The sequence below is a fragment of the Populus euphratica genome, unplaced genomic scaffold (assembly GCF_000495115.2).
Source record: "Populus euphratica unplaced genomic scaffold, PopEup_1.0 scaffold211.1, whole genome shotgun sequence".
Taxonomy (NCBI): Eukaryota; Viridiplantae; Streptophyta; class Magnoliopsida; order Malpighiales; family Salicaceae; genus Populus; species Populus euphratica.
In genome coordinates this window covers 120,700-147,078 of record NW_011500020.1, presented here as the reverse complement: position 1 = coordinate 147,078, position 26,379 = coordinate 120,700, and the positions used below count along the sequence as shown (strand labels likewise).

At 28.1% G+C, this 26,379-nt stretch overlaps 1 protein-coding gene across 1 annotated transcript; it reads right to left on the bottom strand.

Annotated features, from left to right (window-relative positions):
* Nucleotides 1-12,377: 12,377 nt before the first annotated feature.
* Nucleotides 12,378-16,109, bottom strand: IAMT1 (IAA carboxylmethyltransferase 1). Its single transcript, XM_011049230.1, has 4 exons — nt 15,753-16,109; nt 15,090-15,506; nt 13,907-14,182; nt 12,378-13,047 (listed from the first exon to the last, which is right to left on the bottom strand). The coding sequence occupies exons 1-4, from the start codon at nt 15,861-15,863 to the stop codon at nt 12,694-12,696; spliced, it is 1,158 nt and encodes a 385-aa protein (XP_011047532.1). The 5' UTR covers nt 15,864-16,109; the 3' UTR covers nt 12,378-12,693.
* Between the last annotated feature and the right edge of the window lie 10,270 nt (nt 16,110-26,379).

Below are 26,379 nucleotides of genomic sequence, written 5' to 3'. Positions count from 1 at the left end.
ATATTGATCTAATTATTTTTAAATAGATTTTGAATAGGATTTTATCAAATTTACTATTTTTTCTAACCTTCGATCGCATACAAAATATTGAAACATTATTTTAGTTTTCTTAACTTTCTTTTAAGATCATTTTTATCTAGAGAATAATGATTACAATTAAAAAAATATTTTTTTATTAAAATAATCAAAAGATAAATTGATAAGAAAATTGAGTTTAGAATGAAAACATGCATTTCCCTTATGGTATTTCAAATGATTGAATATTTTAAGAAACCTTTATTTTGATTGTTAGTGAATTTATTGGAATAAAAACATGCTTGCAATGAAGAAGTATGCCATTACTTCTATGATTATTATGATTTTTTTCAATGATATTATCAATTGTTTCATAGTTAATTATATATTTTTTTAATGTCAAAAAAACTTTGGAAACGCATGTGCATTTTTGTTTTTGCATTATTGTGCACTAACAATCAAAAAAGTGTTGTTGTGATTATCTTTTCAATTAATATTTTTTTATATTTTTTATTAATATCTTTTCAATTAAAAAATTATGATTTTAAAATAAATATTATTAATAATAAGTGTTATTGTGCTTGTAAATAATATATTTAAGTATGTTTTTTAATAAAAAATTAGTTTACTAAATTAAAAATAAAAAGATAAACTCAATAACTCAAATACAAATTCTATGCCTATTTATAAATTCTTATCAAAATATTTAATTTTTATTTTCCAGTTGAATTTCCTTTGTTTTAAAAATATGATTTATTTGTCTTTGTATTTTTATTTTTGAATAGAAAATTACTATAATTTCAGTAGCAAGTTTCAATTAAAAAAGAGATTGATTAAGAAAAAAATTATTATATTTAATGTTAAAATATTGTAAAAATATATTAAATAAGATTTAATAATTTTAGTCTTTAAACAGTAACGTGACTTAATTCCTCTTGGATTCTATTTTTTTAAAAAAACAAATTATACAACTTTGATTCATAAATTTACTTTCATTAATAATAACAAACATCAGTAGTAATAGTATCTAATCTTATTTAAAAAAAAAATATGGTATTGTTAAATGTTTTAAAATATTGTAATAATTGTTTTAGGAGAAATTAATTTTAGAATATTCAAAAACTAAATAAACAAAACAAAATAAAATAAAGAAACTAAGAAATTTCGGAGACAATAAAAGAATAAATCATGTATGTGTAGATCCATGACCTTCTCCATTATATATATAAAATTTAGTTACTCAATATATTGTTTTACTACAAAACAAGAATAATCAAATACATAAATGATTTGAATACAATCAGAATGTTTTAATTAAATTTGTGAACTCAACATTTATCTAATTCAAGTTTAAGAATGATACTTAAGCTTGATATAATGAACAACTTGTCTCAAGATATTAAAATTATAATAATAACTACCACACATTGTTCTTATCCAGAGATAAGTATAAAAAATATAAAATCATAATAAAAATTATTTAATTGTTTAAGGAGTATGGTTTAATAAAAAAACAAGCAAGAAAAAAAATACCTTATTCTTTATGTTTCAATATGAAGCAATTAATCTCTATTCTAATATAAAAATTAAATATTATAAAAAAAATATTTATACTTTTAAAAATTAACCCCTAAGATAATTTAATGGGTTCATTTGATCCAATTTGAACTATGCCCAAAATAACCCAAAAAACAAACTAGAAAGAATGAAAATAATAAAATAAATATTCTAAAATTTTATTTTATGGTGCCACCACTATTTAAAATTTAGACTATGAAACTCTCTTGTCCCCATGAATCTATTTTTCCGCTACTTTAGTGTCCAAGGTAGAGTATGATTTTTCTTCCAATTAAATCTCATTAATAAACTATACTTACTTTGTCCAAATAATTCATGATTTTTCATGTTGGATTTGAAAACATAAAATACTTGACAAAACAAGTCCAAAGATGCCGAATTACTTCCTTGGTCAAAATCCATGTTCTTCAAGCTCATCTTGAATATGAATCCAATTTATTTGAACTTGTTCTTCTTGATTTATTGCTCTTTTGTAGTCCACTTTGAAATATGTATTTGTAAAATCCATTGAAGTCTTTCTTAAACTTCTTTACCCTAACTCTAGTGATAGTATTTTTATATTTTTATTATGAGTCCTTTGGATCCCATTAGACAACATAAGGTTGTTTAGGATTTGTGTGAACATTTTCTAAAGATGAATTCTTTCTTCGAGTGCTTGATTAATTCTTTAAGATTAGATTGTTGCAAATTATAAACCGTTTAATTATCTAGTCTTTAATAGAAATTCACACGAATCACTAGATTAGAAATCTCCTAAACCCTTTCAAGAGAGCAATTGTTATGTCTTGAGTGCTAGTGTTTTCTTTTTCTCTTTATTCTTTGCTATCAAATCTACTCTATTGTATTTCTATGTATATAGTTTATGGAAATAATATTTATTTATAGGGAAAAACTCATAACTCTATTAATAATAAAATATCAATTTATCTCATATATTTTTTATTAGTACTTAAAAATGTATTTTTATCAAGCTTTTATATCATTATTTTGCACTTGAAGTATCAATAACTCCTTAACTAGAGCATGTTTTATAATAACATGTCTAATATTATAAGATACCTTTAATTTATGGTAAATGTTCATCTTAAATGTAGACCTATCACATAAATGAAAGGATTGATTGATAAGTTTAACTACTGAAATTGAAAAGACAACAAGAGGGCTAAGTTTAGAAAAGAGATGTTGGTTCAATCCAAACTGGAACACCATTCGACTATTAGATCATAACTTGAGTTGTAGAACTTGGATTTAAATCTGGTTTATATGAATGGAAAGCTAAGATATAAGCCTAAAACTTTCATGAGAGTCCAAGATTCAAAAAAGCCGTTTTCAATTTCAAATTGTTGCAACATCAAAGAAGTTAGAATCTATCTTGCAGCTCAGAAACTGTTCAATGTTCAACCCATATATCAAGTTTTAGAAATCCAAATGTACCGATATATTTTTTATTAGAAAGATGAGACAATTTCCTAGAACTTTCATGAAAATTATTTGTTCAAATTCTGATGTAAGCAATGATGTTTCGTTCACACAAAAAGATAAAGATTGTCATCAAGTCAAGATGTGGCCATCTATTCAACAATTAGTCATCAAATCAATAGTTTCAAATTTTGGCCTATAAAAGAAGACATTTGCCAAGCATTTAGGCATCTTGATTTAATATCATAATCATGTTCTTGCTATTTTATTTATTTATTTGGTAATGCTTACGTTTTGCTTTCATTAATATCTTGTTCATACTTTTCATTTCTTTTACTATATTTATATAATTATGTTTTTATCTTGTTTATCTATATTTCTTTTATTCATAATGTTCAGCTAAATTTATTATGTCAAGGTGAAAATATTTCACTAATGGTGTTACGATAAGTATAATATAAACTCAATATGGACTTCAATGCTTATATCTTAAACAACTTGCTATTAACATGTCTTATCATTTTTATCTTATTAATTCTTAATAACTTGTTTGTTAAATGATTAATCTAGATTTGTGTTGTATAACACTTGATACAACAAATACTTGGTACTTTCATAGCCAACCGTATGATGTAACCTACACCTGTGGTATGAAAAGAACTTGATTTGTTATTAATATAAGTTATAATCATAAATACCTGACAATATTTAATCGTTTGATGTTACTTAAATAAGATAATTAATATGATTATGTTAACAATTTATAATGAGCTACTAATGATAAATCATTCGATTAGAACCACTTTTGTGTGTCATTTCTAGTTGAGTAATAAAAATAGTTTATATTACATTTATTTTTAATACAATTAGTGGATTTTCTAACCTTGATATTTATTTTTATCATTGTTTAATATTTACATTAATCTCACATTTCAAAATTCTCTTTAACTCATTATTATTATACACATCTCCATAAAGATTTCTATTAAAAAATGCAATCTTGACATCCATTTTTCAAATTTCATAATCATGGCATACAACCTATAAGTAAAATCCTTATGAATTTTAATATAACTATTAACAAGAAAGTTTAATCAAAGTCAACTCCCTAGCTTTGTCTATAACATTTGGCATTTAGTTTGATTTTGTATATTTAAACATTGCAATCCATATTAATTTTTTTTCCTTATAGATCTACTTATATCTAATGAGTTTTATCCCTTCAGGTGGATTATCCAAGGTTTACGTCTGGTTGGTGTACATAAAATCTATCTTGGATGTTATGATCTTAAGCTATTTTTCTAAATCAATATAAGTATTTCTTTCATTTAGTTATTAAGCTCATCATATATGTACAACTCATCATTTCTAGCTTTCATGAGAAATCCATATATCATTGGTGAAAGATATGTTTTACTTGATTTATGAAGGAACTTTAAAGTGAATATGTAATTTTACAACTTTAAGCATAAGTTCTATTTAGATTTTAGTTTGTGGCTCTTGAAATTCTTCAAGTTCTATTTTCCTTCCATTTCTCCCTTTAAGAATTTTTTTTTTATCTAGAAAGGTAGAATGTTTTGAGACAAATACCTTTTGCTCAACAAGATTATAGAAATAATATCTAGTAGTTTCTTTCTTAAAATATCCTATAAAATTTTATTCATCTTATTTAGCTCTTAGCTTTGTAGATATTATACACTTCATATAAGTATCAAATCTCTAAACATTTAAGTATGATAAGTTTGGTTTCCTACCCTTTTATATCTTATATTGAGTCTTATCAACATATTTTATTACAACTATATTTAAAAGGTAAGCATTAGTCTTTAGAAAGAAGGTGGAAGATTTATATAGTTTATCATGCATTGACACATCCAATATGGTGCTATTGCTTCTTTTATAAACTCTATTATATTGTAGTATTCTAGATGTACATTGTAAGAAAATTCTATTCTCTTTTAGATAATTCTAACATTGTTGGCTTAAGAATTCTTCACCTCGAGTGATTGAAGTATTTTGATATTATTTTCAGCTTATTTTTCAATTTTATTTTTAATTTTTTGAATGTTTCAAATGATTCAAACTTGTATTTCATCTAATAAATATAACCATATACAAAGTGAATATCAGTGAATGTAATTAAGCATGTTTATCCACCTAAGACACAAATCATTCATTTTCTATATATATTTGTATGTATTAGACCTAACTATTCGTTTGTTCTTTCACTATTTCCAATAAAGGATGTTTTTATTATCTTACTCAATAAATAAATTTCAAAATTTTTATTTGATTCATAATCAAAAGGATCAAAATATTTATATAACTATTTTTTTTCATTGACATGACTTAGTATACACTACCATAAATATGATAGGTATTGATTATATAATATATTCTTCTTATTTTTTACATTGAATATGAACATATTTAAATCAGTATATACAAATTATTTGTATAAATAACAAATCCATAATAAATAACATTATTATAAAATGAACAACATTGGCCTTTAATAATAAATTTAAATTCATTTAAAGCTAAATAAAAATAGATATAATATTTCTAGAAAGTACAAAACATAATAATAACTATAAAATTCAAGCATTAACCTATTATGCAATGTTAAATAATAAGTTCTTATAACTAATGCAACAAATATATTTTGAGGTGAATCTTTTCTTTTTTAAGATTTAAATGTATTTTTATTACAAAAATAAAAATAATATAAAAATCAAATTTTAAATTAAATAACTTAATTTAATCCTAATCCATTAGAAGAAATTAATTTTATAATTAATTTATTTTAATATTTTAAGTTTAATCTATAATTAATATTTTATATATACACTAGAAGAATCATAAAACTTTTATAATTTCTTCTTTTTCTCTTCATTGTCACTAATAACTATAGGAATGTATGCACACTTTTTAGCTACCAATAGCTTCCACAATAATATGAAGTAGTAGCCTTGCTCTGCTCTAGGCTTGTCAGGTTAGCTAGTGCTTTCATAGTGGGGTAGTAACCCTTAACTATTAATTATATGTTTAATTATATGTTAGTGACATGCTAGCCTAATGCACGACCAAGTGCACCAACAATGTTAACATTGTTATTGGTGGGGGCATAATCTCTTATTTTTATTTTTAAATTCCATTCAGATTTGGTCAGAATTGTAATAACAAAATATTTTTTGTTTTACATACATGAGAGGAAAAACAATTTTTTAAAATTATTTTTTTACACATAAAATTAATTCATGATTAATACCATTAAAAATTAAAATAAGCAATCAACAACTCTATTTTTTTGACAAGGACTCAACTAGCACTGTTGGATTTCTTAAAAGACATGAATGAAAAAAATGATATTTTTAAATATGTTTGTTTAGGATTAGTGCAAAGATTTTTTGAAAATTAGTTTTTGTTTCTTGTGCTTGATCAATTCTTTAAGGTTATGTTGTCACAAATCACATGTCTTTAAATTATCTAGCCTCTAATAGTAATTCACATTAATCACTAGGTCATAAAACCTTTTTAAGAGAGATGAATTAGTATGCAATGAGTGTTGACTTTTTTTTGTTCTTTGCTCTTATATCTACTAACACGACCAAAAGATTGATATCTTCTTCCAAGTGTAGAAGTGTCGAAGTAGTAAACAACTCAGCAAGACTGGGGTCAAACCATAAGGAGTTTAACTATACAAATGACAAACAACAACAAGAATAATAAGTTAAAGAGGATTTTGAGATCTAAGATTATTATGAGGATCAAATAATGATAAAAACAAATGTCAAGGTTAGGGGATCCACTAATGGTATTTCAAATAAGTATAATATAAATTATTTTTATTACTTAACTAAAAACCACACACAAAGAAGGTTCCAATTTGATGATTTGTCATTAATAGCTTATTATAAATTATTAACATGATCATATTAATTATATTATTTAAGTAACACCAAACTTTTAAATATTATCAGGAATTCATGATACTAACTTATGTTAACAACAAATCAAGTTCCTTTCATAGTATAAGTGTAGGTTATACCATACAATTGGCTATAAAAGTGCCAAACATTTGTTGTACCAAGTGTTATACAATACAAATCTAGATTAACCATTTAACAAGTAAGATATTAAGAATTCAGAAGATAAAAATAATAAGACATGTTAATAGCAAATTATTTAGGATATAAGTATTGAAGTCCATATTGAGTTTATATTATACTTATCCTAACACCATTAGTGAAACTTTTTCACCTTGACGTAATAAACTTAGCTAAATATAATGAAGAAGAAAAACATAAATAAATAAGAGGATAACATGATTATATAAGTATAGTAAAGAAAATGAAAGACACAAATAAGATATTAATGAAACTATAGCATAAAATAAAACTAGAACATTAAACTACAAAGAAAGAAAGCAAGTAAGAAAATGATCTTGATCTGAAAACTAAAATACCTAAATGCATGACAAATATCTCCTTTCATAGGCTAAAATTTAAAATTATTGATTTGTTGACTAATTGTTTAGTAGGTGACCACATCTTGACTTAGTGACAATCTTTATCTTCTTGTCTGAACAAAACATCATTACTAATATCAGAATTTGAACAGATTATCTTCATAAAAGTTCTAGAAAATTGTCCTAGATTTCAAAAATAAAATAAAATAAATTAGTGCATTTGGACTTCTAGAACTCGAGATACGAGCTAAACACTAAATAATGTTTAGACTGCAGGATAAATTTGAACTTCTCTGTTGTTGCTACAATTTGAACTTGAAAATGACCTTTTTGAATCATGGACTCTCAGGAAAGTTTTAGGCTTATGTCTTAGCTTTCCATCCATATAAACTAAACCTAAATCGAAGTTCTACAGTTCCAGTTATGATCCAATAACTGAATGGTATTCCAATTTGAACTAAACCAATAATATCTCTTTTCTAATCTTAGTAATCTCTTTGTCTTCTCAATTTCATTAGTTAAACTCTTCAATTAATACCTTAATTTATGTGATAGGCCTGCATTTAAGATGAATATTTACCATAAATTAAAGATATCTTATATTATTAGATATGTTATTATAAAATATGCTCTAGCTAATGAGTTATTGATATTTCAAGTGCAAAATGATGATATAAAACCTTGATAAAAATACACTTTTAAGTGCTAATCATCTACTTTCTTGTATTTCTATATATATAGTATGTCAAGAAAATGAGGTATAACATTCTATTTATAGAAAAAAAAAACTCTATTTATGATAAAACATCAATTTACGCATTGAATAATATCAAATTTTTTTATTTTAGAACAATTATTAGAATTTTATGCAATCAAAGTTCTTGATTTTTTTATGTATAGAATTATAATCCCCTATATTAATTATATTATAATCAACTTCTAAAATTTTTATATAATCAAACAATACTTCATTACTCATATGAGTTTACTTTTTTTTTAATCAATGATTCTTAATGTGTAATTTTTTTTTTCTAATATGTTGGCCTGAATATAAATTGTAATCCTATATTGAACATGATTAAATAAACCAAATAATTTAACTCATTATCAATTTTTTTTTCTAATATGTTGGCTTGAATATAAATTGTAATCCTATATTGAACATGATTAAATAAACTAAATAATTTAACTCATTATCAATTCAATAAATTAATTACTTTACATTTAAAATCAAGTGCATATAACATGCCATGAGTTTTTAAATATCAGAAAAATTATATGTTATTTGACTTAACCTTTTAGTGATCAATTTCTTAGTGTAACTACTATCCCATTCTTCAAGAATGATTTCATTTGAACATTTGAGCTTGTAGTGTGTTTTCTTTGTCAAATCATATTTGTTCTCAATACCATGATCATTGATTATTTGAATAAGACTTGAATTTTTTTTTCAAATCTCATTTCACTTTACCTATGGATTTAATAATCAATGTTATTTGAGAAAATATGATATATTTTTTATAGATCACATAAAGTAATAAATCATTAGTTGATCATTTAAATACTTTTGTATAGGTTATGCTATACTGAATATTTGTCCATTTGTAATCTTTAATCAAGGCAATATATAGTTAAAATAAAATAATAATATTTTCTATTATATGATAACTTAGTGATATCAAATGTAAGGACCACAAATACAACCATCACATGATTTTTTTCATAAACATGAGTAATCTTTTCACTTGAAATCATGATATGGGTTAGTTCAGTGTACTTATCATTTAACATGCACCTACATTTTAATTTTAGAATCTTTCATACCTTAGTTTATGAGATCAACTACTTTATTTTATAAAACAAAATAAAATATATACTATTCTCAATAGCTCTAATTAATATCCAGACTTAATACAATATTACCAGGAATATTTAAGAACAATACTTTGATGTAATAAGAATCAATATAATTATAATCATTTTATAATTTTTTTATAGAACATTTTGGTTCCAGGGACTTTAACTTTAATCTAGAATTATTTATCAAACTTAAATGAATATTAAAGATCAAGATGTTTTTATAAATAATAATAAATATATGTTTTGCATGAATAAAATAAATACCAAGTATAACCACTCGATTAACTATATGACACCTAACACCTAACATATGTCATATTGAATGGATTTTTGTTTTTGTTTTTGTCTTTTTACCATGTAAGATATAATGATAATTGTTTTTTAATATGTATTTTGACTATTAAACTGAAAAAAAATATAGTAATAGTTATACAATTAATTATTATGATTATCGTAGGGGGACATCGGATAACAAGCTTATAAAGAAAAGATAAAGAAAATAAGTCACTACCTCGTATTAAAGCAACAAGAAAACCTAATGACTTTCTATATATAGATTATGGGTAAGAAGTTAATTATGTTAGCCCAAAGGTCTCTAATAACTTAGATAACATTTGGTTACTATCTTGGAACAAAAATGATAGAGACAATAGAGATAAAAATATGTTTGGTTGAAGAGACATAGACAATGACATAAAAATAAATTTGTCTCTAAGATAATTTAAGAGTGAATTTATATACTTTCAAAATAAAAGGTACAAAGACAATATTTATTATTTTTTATTTAAAAAATATCATCGTAAAAAATTTTTGGTTTCAAAATTATCTAACTAAGACATGTAAGAATAAAAATAATTATTATTATAGCTATAAAACTCAATTTGAAGGTCCATCTGAAGAAAAATCCCCGGGTCTCTAGTCGGGTTGGCATAAATTTATCCGACTCGGTATAAGAATAAAAATAATTATTATAATAGTTTTAAATCAAATTCAAAGGTCGATCAAGGTAAGGCTCGAGTCACTAGTGAGATTGACTATTGACTTGGGTTAACATAAGAACAAAAATAATAATTATTATAGTTTTAAAATCCGACTCAAGAGTCGACCTGAGGTGAGGCTCAAGTCACGTGTTAGAAAGAATAACCCGAGTTGACCCGAGTCAACTTAAAATAAAATTGATTATTATTATAATTTTATGTTAGAAATTTATTATAATTTTAAAATTTGATGCGTGAGTTGATCCAAGACAAGGTTTAAGTCAAGGGTTGGACTGATCAACTTGGTTGACTGAAAGTCTTTATTTTTTTTTGAAAAAATCAACAGGTTTTTGACCCTTGTTTTTATCTCCATTTGACTTGGATTTTTGATTGAACTAGATTGAGTCAATCATTTCTCTATTTTTTCTTAAACTTGAATCAACTCAGGCCTCAAATCAACGTGTCAAGTTAGTTTAGGTTCTATAATTAGGATTATTATAATATTATTTTTTTCAACAATTAATATAAACTAAAATAAAAAAATAAAATATCAATTTTTTTAAAATTATGTAAGTTTGGTAATAATACATATTAAGAGTAAAATATACTTTTTTCATGTTTTATTTTGTCTTGCTTACCATAACCAAATGAAATACAGAGACAATTACTTTATTTTGTATATCAATACCATACACAATCTGTCTTAGTTTTATTTCTTGTTTTGTCTTTTCTATCTTTATTGTCCTTGTTTCTTCTATCTCAAGACAATAATCAAACACTACCCTATAGATGATTTATTTTGATAATAATAACATACTGTTGCATTTAATATGTATATCAAAGTATTATTGTTGTAGGAATTTCTATACATAAAACCAAAGCTATAAACTCCTTGAATGCAAGATTGACAAACTTATATTTTTATGTAATCAAATCTTTATATGATTTAATTTGACATCATAAAATGATTTTAATCATCTTAAAATATTTTATTTCTATTTTTCCTTCCAAGAATATTTTAAGTGCACAAAATATTTCATAGTGAAAATTACCTCATGAAAAATTATTTTATTATATATTTTTGATATCTTCACTAAAATAAAGAGCATGGTACTTTTTCAAGTGCTCTTGTACTATAAAATATTTTATTATAAATTTATAGTTAAAAACTTTATCACATGTCTTTTTACACCATCCATCTATTAAGAAGTAATATGACAAACTTATAATTTTAAGGGTATTCTTATTATTCTTGAAACAAATCTAACCTAACCGTTTCTGACATCTTAGGAAACCACTTGGAAGAGCAAAATCTAGTCTTGATTGGGCCTAACATCTAGTTGTTCATGTTTTTTTTTATAAATATCCAATGGGTTTCAAGTAAGAATTCTCTTTACACAATATCTCAATATTTGTAATTGTTCTCACCATTGATGCTTTGGTATTTCTCATTCTAAAAGCTTTGATCAATTTCTTGTGTTCTTTTGAAAAGCTTTGAATCTTTATTGCGTCAAAATCATTCTCTCACCTTTCTATGTTATATTATAATCCCATAAAAACTTTAGCTTAATCTTTATAATTTTTATTTATGTGAGGTGTGCTCATTCTTTTGTGAGAGAAAAAGTATTGTAAAAGTATAAGTATCAAAAGAGAAAAAGTATTGTAAAAGTATAAGTAATATATACTTCAACCACTTAGATATATCTTTTAGTAGAGAGTCAAAAAGAGGTTTATAATCTTTAGCATTGAATGGGGAATGATACTGACACAATTGACTTTGCAAGCCTTTGAACAGTGATGCACACGCAGCTAAAAAGCCATCATTTCGTTGAATTAGTCGCACTGCTAAGCAAGTTTGAATGCGCCATGGTCCCTGGCTGCTGTAGTGGTCAAGAATTTGCTTAAGATAACAAATTAATTAAGGACTTTCCAACTGAAATAACTACCAGTGACCCCCCAGGCCACCACAGCCTTCCACAATATTCAAAGGGAAGAGGAGAAAAGAATTGAAGGAAAGTAAATGAAGTCTATCAGAATTGATATAAAAAGCTGGTGAATGGTCTCCAAAGGAAGCGTTTTACAAGCTTTATTTACCTAGTTTGGATTCAAGGGAACACAAAGTCGTAACACCCATCAAGTATAAAGGTAGCTATAGTCAGTAATCACACACAAAAACACACAAATTGAGGGAGAAAGGAAAGTGTAGCACAGTCTCTGCCTCCTCTTGTGTGTTTGACGATATTTCTTTAATATACAATGACAAAAACCTTCACATGAAAGAGGAGAAAAGATGGAAAAGTGTCGACGAAGAAACTGCAGCCCCTTTGCCGGCTCACCTTTTTCTCCGAATGCCTCCTTTTCTTGCCTTTGTTCTCAAGCAAAAGAAAGAGATGCAACTATATGAAAGAACTGCAGCTTCTCTAGAAGCTCTTTCGCATGGCTCTTGGCTCGGTGCTCCACCCGTAAGAACAACTCCTCGCTTAGCCCATCACCAATGTGGGCATCAACAAGGACCCCGGCCACACTCCGGCAGGAATTAGCCATGGCTCGGCTGACCTCAGCTGCGTTGTCAGGGTGGTTAACGACCAGAGGGCTCCCTCCTTTGAAAACCTCGAGCTTGTCTATGGTAAATGAGCCATTGGCTTCCACTACCTCCTTGAAGTCTTGCAGGCTTGGTGCATACACTGGAATGTTGAAATTGTCACGCTTCTCGCTAGTAATCAGACCCTGAGATTAATTAGCAGCATACCATTCATCAGTTAGTGTCCCGAAACCCTTTTGAGAAGTTCACATAACTAAAGCTAGCTAGGTTTTCTCCAAAAAAAAAAAAAAAAAAAAAAAAAAAAAAAAACCAAGGGAACGAGCATTTCCATTCTCGGCCCAATTAGATTCATCTGCAAACCAGGCCGATTAGCAGCAGCTGCCTGATGGGCCGACAGCTAGCTATCCCACGCAGCACTTAAAACTTAGATAATGGTAATCAAAGGTCCAATTATTAGCATAGAAAATACCAGTAAGCAAGCCTCTGTATTCGTCACAAGCTACACAGATATTCATTCATTCATAGGCTTCAAAGCCATGAAAACCTAATTATTATAATCTATAGTACGTACCATTCTGATTAGAGTAGTTGATTAAGAGACATGATATCATACGTATGTACTCAAACTCAATGGTTTGAGCCCCACAATCCATCATTTTATGAAATAATGGATCCAAAAATGAGTTTCTTGTCTAGATAAAAAAAGTATACTATGATTGTGTTGTGCTACAGAAAAGTCAGCACTTGTATAAATCTAGCATGGCGATCAATAATATGGCCTGCCCATATGCAAACAGTTATCATAGTGCCGACATGGAGATCAGAGTATGGATGGCTAGAACCCATCGCATCAACGGTTCAATTTGAATAGGACTAATAATGACCAGTGACATCTCATAATATGGTCTTGTAAGCTCTGCGTTTAATCATATCCCCTGCTGCATGGTGTTTCCTTGCTTTTTGGTCTCGAAGGCAAAATGGATAAAGACTGTTCACACACTCAAACATAAGAATTAGGAGCATTTTTTGAGAAATGATGATTACCTCCTGGACAAGATCATCCCAGGCATCCTGAAAGTGGGTCCCGAAGAGGAGGCCAGCCCCACCTTGGTCTGTGGGGTCGGCAGAAGTTCTGCCCAAGCAGACAAGAAACATGGACCCACCGCTCTTCATTTCTTGAGATCTTGCACTTAGGAAGCCGGCGAGGTCTGTTTGGAACTGTTTCCTGTATGCATTTGTTGTGGACTCGCTTGCATTGTGGATAAACACCCTCCCCTTGTTATATGCTGCTGATCTCTTATCTAGAACACACTCCGGCACCTGCAAGATTATTGGTCGTGATCAATTCAAGCCATGCACTTTGAGTAATTAGTTGTAATTAATTTGCTCAACTTACAATTTGATTTGCTTGCTGGCGATCGATGCATGCTCTCAGATACCCCTAATAATTTAGCTTAACTGACTTTTGATCTAATGTCAGGTGCTAATTAATAACTTTTCTGAGAAAAAGTAGTGATTAACTACGCTAATCCAAGTTTTTTTCATGGATTATTGCACACGGAAATTAAATTATTCAAGGGCTCACTTTAAAATCCAAGCAAGTTTTCATAACTTAATGATGAGTAGATCTTGATTAATACAGAGACTCATCTAGCTAGCAAGTTAACTATACCTCAAAACTTGATGAACTTCATGGCACAAAATAAATATTTAATTGAATCAAATCTCAAGGTCCCAGAATTCTCTCCTTATTTCCTGTCTCCATCAGGCACAGCATCCACCCACTCAACACACCTCTAAAAAGATGCTTTGAAAATCAAACACGCCTTGAATTTACACACCCAAGATTTCATACACTTTCTTTCAACACTTGTCAGGATGATAATAACCATGGACTCGTGACTTTTGACCATCTAAAAACCGACAAAAGATTATGTATAGGCTATTAATTATTTTATTCTTATTTACTTAGCTATATATTCTTTTGTCTACCGTATTGACACTAGCTAGTTCAAAAACATGACCAAAGCTATTTTTATAGAGTTATGTAACACAGAGCAACGAGTCATTGGCACTTCCTGATCAACAGTTATTTAAAAATGTTTGCATATTCTGTAGCATTAATGCTTCACCTAGCCATTCATAAGAAAACTTAAAAAAGAAAAGAAAAGAAAAGCTATCCCTTGACTAAACATGCAAAACAAAGTTTAAAGGGGGGGAAAAGAACCTGAGAGAGCCAGTGCAGGGAAAATGCCGAGTGGAAAACGTCAATTGATCTTGCCGGAAAAAGCCTCCGGTGAAAGGAGCCGGGAACTCCAGCTGCAAAATAGTTTCGATGGCCACTAGCAGCTAGGCACTCTTCCATACTACCCCCATAATTGGCCGGGGGAGGGAGGAGCTGGAAAAGGGTGTTGAAGTCATTGCTAGGGAGATCGGCGAAAAAAGCAGAGAACTCCGGCGGCTCGAGTCCGGATGACTCGAATCGCTTGATCATATGCTTGATGATGACATCAATGATGTGGATGGTGTTGTTGCCAGATGAGCACCCTAAGTCGGCCACCTGGAAAGGGAATTCTGGGGAGTTTAGGTGCACCCTATCTAGGGTTTCTTCCAGAAGGTGAAGCATGGATCGAGCATGTAAGGCCTGCATGGATACTCAGGAGTTAGTTTAAAACTCGTCTACATAAAATGGTTCGGTAAGACTGAACTCCTAATTAGGAGAGTTCATAGTTAACTGATAGAACCTAGCCACCTCCTAAAGGAATTTAACAACCTAATCAGCTGTTGATACGCATATACATGTCCACAATAAAACATTTATGTATATATAACTGTCAGGAAACTTGAACCATGAGAAAGAAATGCAAGAATGGAATGAGAAATCGGCAACCTGAGCTTGAGAGTTATTGGCATAGCTTGCCTCTCCTTTGCCTCCCTTCATGCAAAGCAACTTCTCAAGCTTCATACTAGACACAACAACGTTGTCACCTTTAGGAGCCATTTATATGTAATCTTGGCGTGTTCTAGCTAGTTGTTAGCAATATAGGGAGGTCAAGTAGATGCTGTGGTGGTGGTTGTGGAAGGAGGCTAGGCAGAGTTCAGTATATATAGAGGCAGGGAACGATATAAGGAGGTTATGTTTGTACTCTTGCAAGGATACAAAAGTTAGCTATTTAGCTGCTATTATCAGTGTAATTAAAAACTAATTAAGAAAAGCTGTGAAATTAGAAATGATGAGGTACAAAATCCACACATATGGGGCCTCACATGCAACAACAAAAGAAGTAGATAGGCCCTAGATTATCGCCGGATTTCCTATTGGCCTGCCGTCTCTCTCTCTATGCCTAGCTATGCAATAACTCACTAGCACTGTGTTGTGCTTATGGTGGGATTGAGCTCATGATATTGCCTAATTAGAAAGTGAAAGGATAAGATGGTGATTGAGATCAATTTGCATTTACTAATTATTGTGATCATTGTTGCTAAATACGTACAGACACGGAATTAGGCACACACAGCACTGCGGGAAAACTTTTGATTTAGTCCCTACATGTTTACCGCATTATCGATTAAGTCCCAAGACTTTTGATTTTATTCATTTTGCTCCAAACTCAGTTGGCATTGAATTAGGATATGAAGGTATTGCTCTTATTATTAACTAAAACATGGTTAATGTAGATATATGATGGCTTTCATTAATTCGAGTCTTAATTACTTTCATTTTCTCTTAATGGGGAGAAGGCTGTCCCAGGTTATGTAGTGGAGGATCTTTTGGACCTCTCCATGAACAGAAGAGAAGATCTTAATTGTGATCTAACCTAACATCTCAAAGGTTTTCTTTTTTGTTTCCCCTTACTTTCTTAGGTCTCTTGGGGGAATATAAAAAGGTAACCATATGAAAAAGGGAAGAGGAAAAAAGAACAAAAAAAGGGAGAAAAGGAAATAGGTTGTACTAGCTATATATTGCCACTCATTTCCACAGAAAACATTGTGTTAAAACATTGATGTTTTTGTGACAAAAATTTCAACGTTAATTTTTAAGTAGTTTACTGTAGTAATTTAAAGGACCTTCCATCAACATCTTCAGGAAAAAAAATACAAAAATTGATTTAAATGAATTTAATTTAAGGAATTTCAAATAAAATATATTTCTAATTATTAAACAATATAAACTTAGCTTGTCCTGTTCTTACTCCCTAATTAGTCGTTATGCCTCCAATATAAGTACATGGAGTTAAATGTACATTTTAAACAATGGGCATGTGTGTACAAATTGTCTAGTAAAAGACTAGCAGCTAGCATAATCGATATAATGTTACAACCCCTTTTTAAACTAGAGTTATTTTTCAGAAATAGCTAAAAATTCTTTCAAAAACATCTAGAAACAAGAAAATTTATAAATATTCTCGAGTTGATTGGAAATGTTTTCCAAGCTATAATTGGACAAGATAATTTTTTTTCAATGATGGATTTGAATTGAAATAAGTTATAATTAAAGGAATTCAAGGATTAATAATCAGATTTGTCAATTTAGCATAATTTAAGAGGTTTTGTTAATTTAATTAAGAGCTTAATTGAGAAAGTTTTTTATTTTTATTTTTATAGCTAACTTTATTTCAACGAAAAGGATTTTTAAATCTTGGGGCTATTTTGAAAAACTAAAGAAATTAATAAACTATTTTAAAGTCTGGGTTAGGAACCTAGTTGAAACATTTTAATTGTTTGGCTTTAATTTCAGGCTTGATTGAAAAATTAGAGCTTTAAGAGTAATAACTTTAAAGAGGTCCTAGTTTATAAGTATTGATCTAAAGTTTGGTCTATTCACACATTGTTGTTTTGATGACTATATATATTCCTGTGATGCATCATAGTCTTCTTCTATAGAGAAGACAAAAGTGACCAAACCCTAGTAATCATTTGTTAGCTCTCGACCAAACCTCACATTTACTATCATTTCCAGTGATTTACACGTTGATTCAAGTTGATTTTACTTTTATCGCCTCTTAATTTTGGTGTTGTTTGCTAAAACTTATGATGCCTTAAGAGTTTTGTGTGTCATTTTTTTATTTTATTTGCTTCCTCAACAATTTTATCTTTGACACCACAAGAGCTCTCTTATACATAGCCTAGTTGTCCTTCAGTCTTGTTTATATGTGTTTAAGGGTTAGGATTGAGGGCTTTGATATAAAAGCCCATGTTAGATCGAGTTGCTATTCGAGTCAGTCTTTGTTTAACTATAAGAACCAGGTCTTTATAGTTTAAAAAAAGAGAAAACAAAGGAGAAAAGGGAAGAGGGTTCAAGAAGATTTTTTTACAGTTTTCAGAGAAATATTTCTTGAGAAATATGAAAATTTAAAGAAAATAAAAGGTTTAAAGAAATTTTCTAAAGGAGAATATGAAAACAATAAGCTCATGTTTTCTTGGTTTCTATGTTTCTACTTTATTCTTAACTTGTTCCTTTGAGATTTCAATGTTAGGTCTCGAGATTCTTGGAAACCTAAAAGTTACCTTTCTATTTTTCTTGCTTAGCTAGCGCCAACCAACAACTTAGGCATACCTTATTATCCCTATTATAATCATCTTTATGGTTGTTGCTTTTAAATTTTGATGACATGTAATTTTTTTTATACTCAATGTGAATGCATGTTAAGGTCCTCATTCGAGTTTATGTGAAATTATAAATGTTTAAGTGCATACTTATAAGTCCATTAGTTTTGTACGTGTCATGATTAAGAGTCACTAGCTATAGACATCTCAATTCACTAAGTATTATCAAAAGATAAAATTAATAGTGACAAAGACGAACTAGATCTTAAAATGATTAGGCTTTAATCAGTCACTCAAGGTTTAAATAATTATAGTAAACCCATTCTCACCATATAGATAGACCACTAGTAGCTTAGACATAATAAACCATTAGAAATAGAAGACAAGTTAAGAATGCAGCTTACCTCAATTATAATATTTTATATTGATAGTATCTTTCCTTTAACATTACCAATACCTTATTTTAAAACTCTAAATACCAATTAAGGTTTTATAATAATCAATGACCTCTTTTAAAAAAAACATAATACCTTTTCCCCCTTCTCAACATAAGAAAGTCTTTCCCCATTCCATTAAAGAGGTTGGGACGCCGTGATATTTGGTGTGATAATATATCTTATTTCTTGTCTTTTATCATTAATTTTCTAGGTGCACATGTTGTTTAATTTGCATATTATTTTCTTAGCCTAGCATTCATATTTTATTCTATCTTTTTTATATTGGATATGGATGTATGCCTATATATAGTACAATAATGTTTAAGATCACACATCTTTTACTTTAAGTTAGGTGAGGGTGTAATGGTACCTCAATGATTATCAACCTAAATAAGTCTCAGAAAACTACTAACTCCTATTGCATTGTCAACTTGGATTTGGTTAGAATATTGATATGACATAGTTATGACCTATGCTTTCATATACCTTGTATACCTCATACTAACTTATAAAGATTGATCACTAAGGAATGAGAGATCCTTTGCGACTAGTAGTAAACTTACCCTGCTATATTTAATGACTATAACATTTTCTTATGATGTCTCTTTTTATTATCACCACTTCATATCCAATTATTCATTTTTATTTTTATAAGTATTTATATGTATGTTAGTTCTAAGTTTGTATAGAAGAAAAGAAAGGAACAAATATAAATGATATTTTCAAAACTTAATTTTACTTGAAAGCCCATATGGAGGATAATGAAATAGCTCAAATTTAGGTTGAATTATATCAATTCCTCAAGAAGAGAAATGAACCAGATATATGGCTTGCTTAAACTTACTTTATTATCTAGAAAAAGGCTTTTAATTTCTATAGTTTAGCTCACTATGAGGATGTTTTCTTTTCATCCTCCATCATTCAAGGTCACTCTTGAAGTACCACGTCTTGCAATTCAAAGCATACCTATTTATAAAAAATAAACCTCTAGTTTTTATCAAATCAACCATATTGTAAGGTCCAACTACTCTAAGCTTATTGAGGAGTGAATATAAGCTATTGAGAAAATAGATTTTTATGGTCCTTGTAAGGCTGTTGAGATATGTTTGGTGTTTGATATCATGATACCTAAAGACTTCAAGGTGCCACAATTCAAAAAATTTATCAGATCTCGATGTCGTATAATTCACTAGAGACTTTATTGCAACAAAATGGTTTAGATAATATATAAAGAAAAATTATTGATGTATTACTTTTTTGAAAGGTTAGGTGGACTTGCTGTTGATTAGTGCATGGGATTTCATAGAACCAAAATCAAGAAATAAAGTGATGTGATCATATGTTTTACTAAATGATAATAGTTGAATTTAGAATTAGCCCTTTACATAATAATTTATAAAGGATGGAAAAGAAAGGTGATGAAATTACTAGAGAATATGCTCAAAGGTGACAATGAGTCACCATTTAAGTTAAACCTCATCTGGTTAAAAATAAAATAATATTTATCTTCATGAATACTTTCAAAGCTTCTTATTTTGGATATATAATTTGCAATTTCTTAAAATAATTTTCAGATATAGTGGTTATAGATGAAAGAGTTGATAGGGCTTTAAAAGAGAGGAAGACCAAATATGTAAGGATACAATGAAAAATGGTTAAAGATAAGACAACTAAAATGAATTCACAAGTTAATATCATTTTTCAACATGGTCTACAACCTTGGTTACATCATCTAAAGTTTGCCCTACAATAAACAGCTTTTTCAATCCTATAAAATGATATATTCTATCCTAAAACTCAATCACCTAACTTTTTCAATCCTATAAAATGATATATTCTATCCTAAAACTCAATCACCTTCACCATCACCATCACCATCTTTAGTTCATCCTGAATACCGTACCATGCTTCTCAAAGTATATAAGGTTTAAGCTTAAAAAAAAAACACACTGAACAATCATCTTTCTTTCTAGTCCCTCTTCTTAATATTTACCAACTCCCTATCTAACCATATCTAACCATCTTTTTCTAAACAGTAATTCCCTATGAATGCCTATCTAAAAGTACCTCAACCTCTTAAACATATCTAACCATCTTTTTCTAAACAGTACAAACAAAAATACTAAATTTGAATATCATTCAGGAGTCATGGGTCATTTTATTGATTAGTGTTAAAGGTTAAAGAAGTAGGTTAACAATATGATTTAATATAGATGATTTTCATTTGAAGAGAAGAATGGTAAATATAGCATAGTTACAAGAGGTTTTAGGATTATTAAAAAAGATGATATAAGTATGAGGAGATCTTGATCATGCATATATTAAACAACTGGTTCCATAAAAGAATAGGTCAAAAGTTATAATTTGGCTTTTATTGAGGTAAACCAAATAAATCATGATTGTTGAAAAATGGATGCTTAAAATTTGCAAAGTCATATTATCCATTTTAGACATATTTAAGAACTTTGTTGTTTTTGATATGTTTTGGGACTAAATCACACCTTTGAATGAAATGTGTCTTTTTTTTATCTTGTGGTTGTTTTGAAATCAATAAATACTTATGTGAAAGTAACATTTGACATTGTATTTTCTTTGATTATTGGAAATACAATGAAAAATTTATTTAAAGACCTACAAAGCATGTCATGCAAATGCTAGAGGACAATCTTTCCTTTTAAATTCTAAAATCACCTTTTCCAATCCTAATAAACCATAAAAGGTATATTTAGGCTTATCTCTCCTTTTTGGATTCCAAATTGTTTCCTCCCCTAATAATAGGTTTTAAAAGAGTGAAATCTTATATCAAACCTGTTTTGAACCATAAAATACCCTATTCACTCTCATTAAAACTCAACAACTAGAGTCTTGATTTGGTGTTTGAAATAATATAGTTATGTCCAAAATGAAGTCAAATTATTTGGTGTTTAAAATAAATAGCATGTATTTAGATCATGATCTTACTTATCATGTCATTTCTTTTCTAAGGTTAATCTGATGGTTTTTCTGATTTATGATGATAAAGCTAAAATTTATCGATATGAACAAGTTTGATTTTTAGATGAGAAAAGATCATCTTTGGTATAACTTTCACAGGTAAAATTATATACATTGTTATTCATTTTTAAACATTAAATACTTCTTGAACGATAACCTAAGCTATGATCACCTTTTACATTAAAGACATGTTTAAAATTTTTTTAAAAAATAGATTAAATTCTCCAAATAAAAAGAAAAAGAAAAATATAAAAGGGAAAAAATGTTACAAAAAAAAGCTAGAAAATTATTAAAAAAATAAAAATAAAAAGCTTTCCAAAGTATCTCTTATAATGGTGTAAAGTTCAAAACTATAGAAACAACAGTCAAGGACAAAACATAAGATACAATTGGAAGATTTGAGATTAAAGTGAGATCAATTATTTGAATAACAAAGTCAATGCAACAACCCTAAAAACATCTTCATGATAAACAAGTAATCATAAGTCTTTAAACCTTTAAATATTGTTTGAGCTTTATGAATATCCTATTCCGTTGTAAACATAAGCCTCAACCTATATGACATGCTTTTAAAAGCCTTTTCTGATTAAAAAAAAAATAGTTTGCTTATGTTGATAAGTTTTAGCCTCTAAAAATATAATTTCTTTTTTGTATTACAAATCATTCTTTATAACATCGAATCAAGATCACTACACCATGAAGCAAGATGCTTTTACAAGCCAAACCTCTTATTTTACAATCCAACTTCTTCTTTCTAAAATAGCATTTTATTTACGAGATAATATATTCGAGACAATTATTTAAAAAAAAATAACTAAACTTTTAGGAAAACTATTCTTTCTCAACCAATATCCATTTTGTCATATTCCCAACATAAAATCACGCGTTGCTTCATAGCACTTGAATCACATGTTTTAGGCTTCTAACCAAAGAACTATAAATGTTCATTTGATAAAAATACATTTCAATTTACAAGACAATGATTTATTTCAACTATTGAACTTACATGAACACAATTACTAAAATTTAAAACTTAGTCTTGAAACATATAAAAAAAGATGACTTTTAAATAAAAATGTTGTACAACAAAACTCTTATTGATTGAATTTGCAAATTTCTTTGTAAGAATGATTTTGATGGCAACTAGAAATATGAATACATATTTATTAGCTATAAATATCTCTATTTAGAAGAACTTGTGATGAAGACAATTTATTTATACCTTTAAAGGCTACTAGAAATATGATCAAATTTAGATCAACTTAAGGCTAATTTAATTAAAAGAAACTAATTCAAATAACATTAATCAAACAATGATGTGAGGGACTCAATCGAGATCTATGAGTGACAAAAAAATTCTAGTGATAATGATGGTGGAAACATGTTTTTATAGCAATTGAAAAAATGAATACATCTAAATTTTTTAGGGGCACTTATATTTGAAGGAATCCATTGTGAGGATAATAGCTAAACAATAGTTTAAAGAATTCCATCATAAATTGTGAGAAGAAAAAGTGGTAGCATCTCGATGACGATGTTGAAAAATGAATAATAATGAATAAATAACCTTGGATTGCACTTAAAGGCATTGAAAAGTGGATTCAACATGAGATGAGATGATAGATGAACTATACCCATCTAATGATCAATAATAAAGAACACGAGAGGATAAATCCATAATGAGCATCGAGGGCACTAATAACAGTTAAACCAAACTAATAATTGATTATTGACTCTTTCATAGACAAAGACTTTTAAAGATGCAAATGACAATATACATGAAAATTGAGCTTTCAAAATGTGTAATTTGTTACCCCTCTCGAAGTTAAAATGTATTATTGAAATTTTCTCTATATTCATTGTTGTTTAGAGTGACTAGATTTTTAAAATTACTTTGTGATGATTGCTTTACAAAAAGAAAAATTTCAAAATGCCTTGAGTTGATATCTCTTTAAAATAAGTAAATTTTCCAAAACTTATTTTGAGATAATCATTTTATAGAAAGATGAAATTTTAGAATTACTTCGAGTGGATATCTCTACAAATGAGTATGTTTTTTAAAAAATAACTTTAAATTTATCTCTCTATAAAATGATAGACTAAATATCTTTGAGATTCTAAGCCTAATAAACTTAAATAGATTTTGAACTTAGCAAGGCTCTAGCACTTTAACAAGTTTAAACTCAACAAAGTTTATTGCTATTTCTAGCCTAACAAAGCTCTAGCAAATTTGAGTCCAATAAAGCTCCAACAAGCTTGATTCTAGTAAGGTTCCTTATAGTTTTGGTCTTATTAAGACTCTAACAAATTTAAGCATAGCAAGACTCTAACAAATTTTAACCATATAAAAATATAAATGTGTTATCTATCCTATAATATTTAGTATTATGCAAAGTTTTGGAGATATTCTACAGGTAAAAATCCCTGGTGGAGTATAACAAGCCTTCAACAAACTCAAGTCAATAAAAATTTAATAAGGTTTTTTAAATTTAATTTTACATTGAAAGGTCCAACCTTATGACCGTATAGTATCGAGAATTGGATTCTTTCAACAAAATCTCAAACTAAAATCTTAACCTAACCTGCATAAAAAATGATATTCTTTTAGAAAATGACCATGCATAGGTGGAATTTAGACCATCACTAAAAGTTTATATATAAGATGATCTATATATCTATAGAGTTCAAACCATCACCAAAAGTTATTCTTGAATCATTTTATTTCAAACTAGTACTAGGAAGTTGATCTTGCATCTCTAGAGTTCAAACCAACATCATAAGCTGATCTTATATTGGTTGAGTTCAAACCATTATTAGAAAATTATACTTAAGTTAGTAGATTTCTAATTAGTACTACAAAGTTGATCTTGCATCACTGGAGTTCATTCTAGTACCAACAGCTAATCTTGTATCGATGGAGTTTCAACTATCACTAAAAGTCATTTTTAAGTTACTGAATTTGAAACCATCACAAAAAATATCAATAGGTAGTTTTTGAGTCATTGAATTTCAAACTACTTCTAGATTACTAATCATATATTGGTGAATTTTAAACCATCATGAAAAGTACCAAAAGGGTAGATCTGAAGCTACTGAATTTCAAATAATGCCAAAAATCTAATCCTAAATTGATGGGTTCAATCCATTATAAGAAGTCAAACTAATATAAAAAAAATTATCATATGGTAAAATTTAACTTGTATTAAGAATAATCACATTTGATCATTAAAAGTTTCAATTCGACTAGCATAATGACTAATCAAGTTATTCTTAAGTCATCAGGGAGGTCACTTTTTTAGATAACAAAATTTTTAAAATTTTTAAGTGAAGTTTTTTAGATTTTTATAATCTTTCAAAAAAATTTCACAAACATTATATTTTATTTTATAAGCATATTACACAAAATCTTTTATAATACTTTGTATTGTAAATATTATAAAGAAGGGTAACTATTATAACTTGTTTTTACCAATGAGTTATTTTTAGAATCAACCAAAAGTACTTTAAAAAACATCTAAAATCAAGAAAATCAAATTATTTTTAAGTTGACTAGACAAAATTTTCATATTTTAATTAGACATTATGATTTTCTCCAAGTACATATTTAAATTAAAATAGATAATTAAAAGAATTAAAGGACTAAGAAATAAATTTCTCAATTTGATATAATCTAAAAGATTCTATTTATTCAATCAATGGTTTAATTGAATATATTTTTTCTATATTTATAGTTGATTTTGATATTAATTAAAAGAATTTTGAAATCCTAAGGTCATTTTGAAAAAGCTGGGAAATTAAAGGGTTACTTTTAAGTCTTATTAAAGACCCAATTGAAATGTTTTAATTTTTTGGCTTTAATTTCATGCTCATTGAAAAATCAAAGCTTTAAGAGTACTAAATTTAAAAAAGAATTGGTTTACGAGGATTTATTTAAAGTTTGACCCAACCACACACTATCATTTTAACTACCATATATATGTATATGCCTCGTTGCCTTCTTCTTTAGAGGGAAAAAAAAAACATGAACAAACCCTAATAACCATACTCTCACTCTTGACCAAACAACCCATACCATCATTTTTAGTGATTTAGGTGTCAATTTGCGTTGATTTTATTATCATCACCTCTTAACTTTTGTTTTGGTTTCAAAAACCTGTGCAACCTTAAGAGTGTTTTGTGTTTGCTTTCTTGGTGATTTTATCATTGAGCATCGGGAAAGAGTTAGCTTTCTCATATATACGTTGATTGTCTTTTATTTTTATTTGCATGTATTTAAGGGTTAGGATTGAGACACTTTGACCCAAAAGTCCATATTAGTTTGAGTTACTGTTCAAGTTGGTCATTGTCTCGATATATAAGAACTAAGTCTTTAGAGTTATATAAAAAAAAAAAAGGAAAAATGATGAGGGTTTGAGACATATTAGTAGTAGTTTTGAGAGAAATAGTGCCTAAAAATTTAAGAGTTCTTAAAAAATATAAGGTTTAAAGAGATTTTTTAAAAGAGAATCTAAAAATAATAAGCTCAAGTTTTCTTGGTTT